The sequence below is a fragment of the Mizuhopecten yessoensis genome, unplaced genomic scaffold, assembly GCF_002113885.1.
Source record: "Mizuhopecten yessoensis strain PY_sf001 unplaced genomic scaffold, ASM211388v2 scaffold4535, whole genome shotgun sequence".
NCBI classification, from domain to species: domain Eukaryota; kingdom Metazoa; phylum Mollusca; class Bivalvia; order Pectinida; family Pectinidae; genus Mizuhopecten; species Mizuhopecten yessoensis.
In genome coordinates, this window is record NW_018405595.1 from 704686 (window position 1) to 713838 (window position 9153).

Consider the following 9153-nt stretch of genomic DNA (forward strand, 5'->3'; position numbering starts at 1 on the left):
CGAAAAATATGGCCGTTGTTGAAATTGACGATCGTGTTACCTAACAGTTTCTTCATACCATCAGTGACGGTGTCCTTGTGTTTCACTTCCCGATTTTGGTTTTAATTTATCACAACTGCCTGTACATATTCGTGGTATTATAGGTGTGAAAAAGCGGCATAAGACCTATTACAATATACCCTGGCCTGTTGAAAACAAAAAAAATCAATTATTATGTACTGAAATTCGAAATGATGCCCAATGGGCATCTTTAGCCTCGGGTATCGTTGATGCCGTTTTGCATGTGGATACCTTAGAAGATGCCAAGTTGTGGTATAGGTGTGAAAAGCGGCATAAGAACTATTATGTTAGGTATATTTGAATATCAAACTAGTCCAATATTGAGTAAGTTACCAACTTCACGCTGGTGCATAAGACGATAATAAAGAGCTAACTCCATCATCGAAATCATCCTGCATGCACAGGAAAAATCGAAGATAGCCCCCGGAAACCTGTATCCAAAAGCGAGACAAATATTATTTCCCTGCAAGTTCGATTTCTCTGAGGTGACAGTTGGACCGCTGCCTACTCTTTTTTTATTAACAGACCTACTGAACCACCATAAGAACCAACCTGTACATCATTAAGTTTAGAAATGACCACGCTGACAACATCTATAACCCGTGCATACGAGTACACGTGACAGCCTTCTGCTGCTCGTGCCGCACGAGTCAAATTATTCCCGCTTCTACTGCGAACCGCGGGAATATTTGATTCTACAGATGCTATATATATTACTATACATAACATTACAAATACACATAAATAAGTCTACAACGGCTTGTTAAGCGTGTTATGAAACATATACAATATAGAGACTCGCTGAAAATGATAAATTCCACAAGTGTTTTAATCTTATCAAAACTTGGTATTCAGTTAAACAGTGTTTGTATCGTATATACTTAAAAGTCGGATCCCTTCATGGTAGAGTCATTTAAAACCCTAACGTAACAATTGTGCGTCAGAAAAAAGAGACGTCAACAATTAAGCAATGGCATAAAAGGCTGAATAATACAATTTAATCATTAAAAACCTTAATTATAAATACAGTTGTATAATTGCAATATCATGCCGTGGAAAATTTTTAAGCACGGCGCTTCATGTTGGATTTGCCTTTGTAAATTTTGCCTATAAATGCAAACTGAAAGCAGTGCAATACTTTTACTAACCATTTTGTAATCAGTTCACCGTATAGGAAAATATATTTCACTTACAAGTTTTCAACATTAGTTACGTAGAAGATACCGAAGCAATCCTCGATTCTCGAGTGGGCTCATTAGTCGCCTCTAATGACTTTTGGGGCCGCGGTGGCCAAGTGGTTAAGGCGTCTGCCATTCTGTTACCACTAACCCTCCACCACTGGGTCGCGGGTTCGAGGCAGTCGCCAGGTACATGAAATAGCCGTAGGTCGATGGTTTTTCTCCGGGACCTCTGGCTTTCTTCCACCACCAAAACCTGGCATGTCCTTAAATGACCAAAAGCTGTTACATTGTATTAGGACGTAAAACATAAACAAACAAACAGAACTAATGACTTCCAGTGAAATACAATATGTCTATTATTTCCCCTCACAGGGGTCTTTGTTAACTGACTCTCTATAACTTATTAGAACGACACTTAAATGACCATAGCTGTTGATAGGGCGTTAAACAATACTAAACCAAAGCAAACGAAACCTTATTTAAGACCTAATCACATCAATAGATTTTCATAATAACTGAAGAATCACAAAAGTTTTCTCTTTTTTTTTGTTCCGAGTTTTTGTTTTATATTCTGATCATGATTTACAGCTAATAAATAAGTGCATCAAATTGATGATATTCTACGATATGTTCGAAAATCTTATGAAACAAATAGGCTTTAAATGTTTATAGAAATGAAGAACAATAATCTAATAAGAATTTTCATCAACGACATGTATAATGACGTAAATATAGCAAAAACTGGGACGCAACCGATGAGAGTCAAGGTGAACAAGTAACACTAGACACACGAGATGCAAGCATGTTAAATATGTTCTCCCTTAATTTACCGTTATCCAACACATAACTATAATTCACAGCGACAAAGGTATCCGCTGATAAACGGCATCAACCAAACACTGTGTTAACCCAGTTCTCATGAATAAACAAGGTTACATATAGGTAATGCCGCCAAAGGCTTAATTCTCAATACTGATACATGTCTCTTACCGTAAACCTTACATTTCGTCACGTCGTCTTCCAAGGATGCGGAGAATTGTGTTTATCGAAAACAGACTCTTGAGTTCCGAAGATGAGATTTATTATCCCACTGTAAAATTAAAGTCCTTATAAAGCAATTAACAGGGTTTCCTCAAATGCAAAATAAAAAAGATTTCTTAGTGAATATATTAAAAAGACCATAATTGATATGCTAACACCGTTTCAATTCCGTCTTTGCGTATTGCAGAGCAATCTTCTCTTGAAAGCAGGTATTGATTGTTACGTCATTTGTTTGTGAGAGTAACGTCATCAAGTTTTGTGAAAACGACTTAATTTTCTCACACAAACCAATGACGTAACAATCAATACCTGCTCTCATGAGAAAATAACTCTGCAATACGCAAAGACGGAACAATTAGAATATGTGGAATGATATTTTGTGTGCTCCCTATCTTCTTCTTATTAAGAATACGACCGTGTAAAATTGCAAGCTTCTGTGATTTCATGCAGGCGCAAGGGCATTATAAAGAATTTGACCTGATTTACAGTTGTTGCCCTTAAAAGCTCCTAGAACTCTATACAAGCATTTATGATGTATGAAAATCAGATATTTTATAATATTTAAATTTTGCATTGTATTTATGGAACACAAACATAACTGACTCCGGCTGCTGAATGGAAATATGTATCAGCTTGTGCATTGGTCTGGAACCATTATAATGTGCATGTTAAGGTGTGAAGGTCTCTTTCTGGGTTTTTAGATCTCGTGTACACAGTGGATTTAGTTTGTATACCCGAAAGTTTATCAGAAAGGTCTGAATCTAAACTTCTGTATTATCCTGTCATTACAGGAATTTCATCGGCAGTATTTAATCAGCTGACATTTGTCCGAGTCTCAATTTAATCAGGATACGATAGACCTCACTGCTTCACGGGCGCAAAGGTATACATGTTATTGCAAGTTAAAAGTGTCTCAATTGAAAACCATGCATCTATTTGTAACGTATGCTTTATGTTGAACTGTAGGTTTCAAATATATTTATAAACAAATTTGAGATGTTATATATCTGTGTAGACCCTTTTTATTATTATCATAAAAACGTATTGAAATATTCAACAAAGGTGGAACTTACGTGATTTTATCAATTTAATCTTTATTTCGTTCCTATTCTTAGTGTTGAATTATGAACGAAAAAAAGGGTTCGCAACCCTTTGTGGTTTGTGTTATGTCAAAAGAATTACCGAATAATATAGGTACAAGTAATAACCATAATGAAAATGGCATTATTTTTAAAGGAGAAACAAGTTACGCATATTGTTTAGTGTTTATTTGGCTGTCTGCTTTCATGTTCGTTGCGTAAAGATATTTTATTTTCTTCTGCAAACCCGTGTTTTATTACATTGTTGTATTTTTAAGCATATTTTCACGCCCTCTTTAAACAAAATAACTTTTACATCTGATCTTTTCCAGATTTCACGATGAAGCAAATTTTGCTTTTAGCTTCCTTGCTGTGTGGTGCATGTGCTATTAGCGTACATGAGGCCACAAAGTTCCACAACACCGGAACTTATGGCGGAACTGTAAGCTACACCGATAATGGTGACACGTAAGTAAATTGTTTTTAAATGGATTTTTACTAACATAAGCTGTTATTATCCAAGCGTCTTTAACGCGCTATTATAGAATTTCAGTGGTAAAGTTATAAGTATAATGAAAGAAGTTAATTTAATTCTTTGCGCGAAATATATAGTACTGTTTCTTTACCAAATTTTCAGGAAATTTACTTCCAACCAAAGAAATTCGCAACGCCTCAACTATTATGAGCTGGTAAAACTTAGATAAATCACAAAAACAACGAGGATGGTTTTAGTGCAATGCTTCCTGTCTTGATTTTATCATTCATTGTGTTTCTCTTAGAAAATGAACACGTTTTGAGTGCTCAGAAATACATCGTTGTTTTGATTATATTTTACCAGACAGATTTTTAAGGTGACATGCTAACTAAAAAATGCTCTGTACATCTATGTTGCCTTATCTGTCTTTCTTTTCTAATTGTTCTTCTCCTTTGTTTCCATGACTTTTTCTCTGTTGCTTCTATGCCTTTTTAATATTCTTTAAGTTTTCTGAATATTAAAAGTGTCTATGATGACTCATATCTCTTGGAACAGTTTTCAGGTAGCTTGAAATTGTAGTGATACTTATTTGCACTTCGGAAAGAGATTTAAGACAGGTAACCTTATTATAGAAATGTCCACTAGTTGGCTGAAGGTCTACACTATCTAATTCAAAAAATAACAACGGGTTACGTATGCATGACCAAGCGGGAGACTGGCAAAGACAACCTCGTCTCGACGCCTTCCTCTGTAGCTAGGACACCTATCACAGAATAATAACGTATCCTGTTTTGACGGGCCGTTCAGCACGTACTAATAATTAAAGTCTCTTTCTGTTTTCATTTCCTTATCCCTCTTTTACCAATTGTTAGTAGTTTTATCGTGTTCTTTTGTATATCATTACAAAGCATTCAGGGCTTCGACAATGAATGCAACAAAATTGCAAATGTTAGTTTAAACCCTATTTTAATCATGTCAATGTACAATTACATAGACTTTTCATTCTGATGTACACATAGTCCTTCTCGTCGTTTATAACAGCCTTAGCTGATAATACATGTTTAACTTTGCAGTGATAGCCTGAATATGTGCATAAGAAACTGCTAAGAAAGAAAGATAGAACATGATATTAGGAATAAAAAAAAGTAACTGATGGAGATTTACCCGTTGGGATGGGTAGCTAAGTTAACATTATAACTTAATGTAGTAAAATTATGACTGCTTGTAAATCTTCTGGTTGATTTTATAGAATGTTGAGCAGTTATAAAAATGTTTACATCTTGATCGTACTGATACATCACCAAACAGTAATAAATCAACACTATATTGGTAAATGTAAGACACATGTTGATGTAATAAAACAGTTCTTTCCGCCATTTTCAGCATCACCTTGACGTCGAACGGTCTTCCCGACCATCCTTTCGAAAGAGTGAATCCAAACCACCCAGAGACCCGCAGTGACGTTTATACCCTTCCAAAGAAACCAACAGTGGCTAATAGTCCAGGATGCCTCGCCATGGGCCCAATCGGGATGACCGTTACAGGTGTATATACATAGATCGAGGGTAATGATTGGTTAAAACGTAGCTGGTTTATGATTCGCATAAGAGGGGAGTTGATTGGTCAAAGACAAATCTTCATAACAAAGATATGTTTATAAAAAAAAAAGTTCACATTAAAAATAATGTTCTGTACAAATAGTAAATAAACACATGGATAATTGATAGATAGCTGTCAGGGGAGCGTCAAGCATAATATTTTAAGGGAGACGACTATTATATCAAATATGACATTTAATTGCACTTTGGACATGCTTAAAAAAAAGAATATTTAAAAATAATATTTTCCTTTATGGTTAAAGTAGTATCTCATGTTACTAACACTGGCTAATGCTTAGAAATATTTCAATTTCATTAATAACACAAGTGAAGATATTTTTTTTTTATAAATTCTGAAAGTTTAAAAATGTAGACAAAAGCGGATATTTTAGTTGAATTTTTCTTATTTCACACTTTAGATTAACTAATCAAAAGAAAACAAAATGTGATTATTTGTCTATGTTTTAGCTGAACATGATGACGCATCACCGTATTTGATACTATCTATTTTGTAATCTTGTATGCGTACATATAATTCCCTCAGCCCTGGTACAGCTTATAACAAATACAGTTGGATTTCCAAAATTAAACTAATGCAGTAAGATTACTAGTACAATACTTTTAGGGGTTTTTTTTTAACTTGAAAAGAATAAAAAGAAAAAAATCATTGATTCGACAGAAATATATTTTTTTCAATATGATATTCTTTAAGGTTAATACATATTTTCTGCATGGCTTCAGGATCCATGATCTACGACCCTCTGGACGCTGACGGAGAAAACGCTGTGGAGGGTTCGGGAAGAGAAAGGTTTGACCACTATGGAGGCCACACCGACAACCACGGTATCTATCATTACCACAAACTCCCGGGAAGCTGGCTTTACAAGGGCGAGGTAAGATATGTATGGCAATGATTGGGTTTATCATATGAGAACAAGGACAAGGGGTCGGGTAAAGTCACGTGTATGCGGGAACATCACAATTATGGAAAAATGGGTACGGAAATGTGTGACAATGTTGTTTGCAATATGAGAACAGGGACGTAGGGCAACTCAAAGATGTGTGCGGAAACACAACATCAATGGAAAGAGGGATGAGGGGTGTGATAAGAGGATGGTGGATAGAAATATGGGACGTGGACTGGTGTGGTATGGGAGTGGGAGAGAAACGTGATAAGAGAAAGAAAGGTGTTTAAGATAAAATGGGTCGTACATATGTGTAGCATGGTCATGAGTAAGATGTAGCTGTAATGATGTAGAAATAATAAGTCATTGAATAAATGTTAACCATGTATTTCAACATAAGGCAGTTTTTGAAATAATCAAAATAATGGAATGGGAAGTAAATGTAGCTGATGATATGAGGATATGATGATATACATGTACACAAATTGTATCTCTGTCAAGGATAGTAACAATTTAGGCATTTGTCTGGTTTTTTAAACTCTATTGATGCATATAAAAAGCGAAGTTGATATGGGAATACAAGGGATGAGATGATCCATGATGCTCGTTTGGAACGCTTCTAGAAGTGTGCATATTACGATGGCTTGGACCTTGAAGAAATGTGGAAACGAAACGTTCAGAAATCCATTAATTGTTCTCCTCAACCCCATACTCTGCCTGTCTTAGATATATCTGGAGAAAATCTTTTTTTAAATTAATTCCTTAAAATACACAATCAAATCATTTATATCTGTACTGTATTAGCAAGACGAACTCCTTGGGGTCGCATTTGACGGATTCCCTATCTACGGACCACTTGCGTCTGATCTCGGACGTGACGTCACAAATAAGGATCTTGACGAATGTCACGGCCGAATGGTGCATGGACACTACAGATATCATGTGAATACGGAGTTCCCGTACTACCTCGGCTGTTACAAGGGTAACCCAACACACGCCAACCACGTCCGAACACAGCACGGCATTTGTACGAGCACTTCATGTGAGTCTCACTAGTTCATTCATCGTTCGGAAGTTCATTCCTAATGCATGTACCTCTTCATCGTTATTATCCAGGGATTGCATTCTGAAATGTTTTTGTAAGATAAATCTCCGTTTACAAAATATTTTAACCTTTGACATTTTCAAACGAAATTTAAATTAAATAATACACGTGAATCTGAAATCAAATATAAATTAAAAGTAAACATCTTTAACCTTTCATTAATATCTATAGCCGTTGTCCCAGAGGAACTTCTTACAATATTGAATCAAAATTCTCAAAAACCGCACTTTGACGTGACAATGCTACACTGATGCGGCCTGATTTTATGCATGTAATATATTCCAGCTCTGCCAGAATACGGATACGTTTGCGCATGCCCAAAAGGTGCGCACCCTCCACCAGGAGGAGTCGCTGGTAACCATCATCACCACGCTGGAGGACTTTTTGGTCGATAGACTTGGAGAATATATCCTCAGCATCGACGATTGCTCAAAACCCTGTTTGAGGTCCATCATACTTTTCCGTTCGCTTGGTAATGCGCATGTTTATAAAAGGAAAACTTAGTGCTCGACTTCAATTTCAATAAAGATCAGTGTACTTATATATAATGCGCTTTTGGATCTTTGTTTATAACGTGACCTTAAACACTAATATTTCACTCCACCGTCCTAAACCCGAAGGGATGATAGCACGGAAGGAGTGAAAACACAGAGGAGAGAACCTGATGGCGACACAAAAAAAAATCCTTTCCTTGTCTGTCCTTTTTTCAGGGGGAAGGGGAAGTAAATTTCTTTTCACATTCTTGGAAAAGTACATAGAATGGTAAATGTATTGTTTAAAACTGGATATAGCATGTATATCTTGTTCCGCGTGATAAGTTTCAAAACTGATTTATTAAAGAAAGACGTCATTTATTCACTGAGCGTGATCATACAAATCGTTATATCATTTTCTAACTAAAGGGAAATAAATCTTACTGAAAATATGATAAACGTGAAAATGAAACTATCATGTACACGTACCACCAGTAAGACATGTATTTCGCCTTCCCTTGTCATCCTCTCCTCTCTGCCTATTTCAAAATATATGGGGCTCGGAACGGGTCAAAACACAAGCAATGATATATTTTACAACCTTTTAGTGTTCTAATTACATGTATAATTACTCTGGTCATCTGGGTCGCGGGTTCGAGACCTACGCGGGGCACTCACCGGGTACTGGCCGTAGGTCGGTGGTTTTTCTCCGGAAACTCCGGCTTTCCTCCACCACCAAAACCGGACACGTCCTTAAATGACCATGGCTGTTAATAGGACGTAAAACACAAACAAACCAAATCATGGTATTTTTAACGCCAGTACTATTGTTAATGGATATGACGCCCTAATATTTTTATTTAAACAAGGATGTAGTTAAATGTATGTACATTTGTAAAAAATCTATGCTGAGAGGAATGCGGACAATGATTTATGTTAAAATTTCCGGGGCATGAAGACACCATCATAAAACATTTTCACATCACAAAATATAAAACAGTGAAAACGTTAACATTAAACAATTACAAATCGCAGCATATAATGCAGGTAAACAATTTCTGTTCAATATTTATTCTGATGATCAAAACATATCCCTTTGGCCTGCTTGGAGCCGACTGTTTTATCATGAAAAATAAACCCATTTTAGACTGTTATGCGTACCAGTGTGAATCAAATATTCAGTATTTTTTTATTATTTTTTTATGTTAATATTGATATTGTTATCATTATCAAATA

General features: G+C 35.9%; 1 protein-coding gene across 1 annotated transcript; it reads left to right on the plus strand.

The window, feature by feature from the left end:
* The first annotated feature begins 3079 nt into the window (after nucleotides 1-3079).
* On the plus strand, nucleotides 3080-7989 carry LOC110449247. Its single transcript, XM_021495993.1, has 6 exons — nucleotides 3080-3165; nucleotides 3694-3829; nucleotides 5220-5380; nucleotides 6176-6327; nucleotides 7144-7381; nucleotides 7730-7989. Exons 2-6 carry the CDS (start codon nucleotides 3702-3704, stop codon nucleotides 7837-7839), a joined length of 789 nt encoding a protein of 262 aa, XP_021351668.1. The 5' UTR covers nucleotides 3080-3165; nucleotides 3694-3701; the 3' UTR covers nucleotides 7840-7989.
* The last annotated feature ends 1164 nt before the right edge of the window (nucleotides 7990-9153 follow it).

Excerpts from the sequence above, each read along its gene's own strand:
- LOC110449247 (XM_021495993.1), top strand. The coding sequence starts at position 3,702 with ATGAAGCAAATTTTGCTTTTAGCTTCCTTGCTGTGTGGTGCATGTGCT. Across the intron at positions 3,830-5,219 it reads TACACCGATAATGGTGACAC|CATCACCTTGACGTCGAACG; the intron begins GTAAGTAAATTG and ends CGCCATTTTCAG. Across the intron at positions 5,381-6,175 it reads AATCGGGATGACCGTTACAG|GATCCATGATCTACGACCCT; the intron begins GTGTATATACAT and ends GCATGGCTTCAG.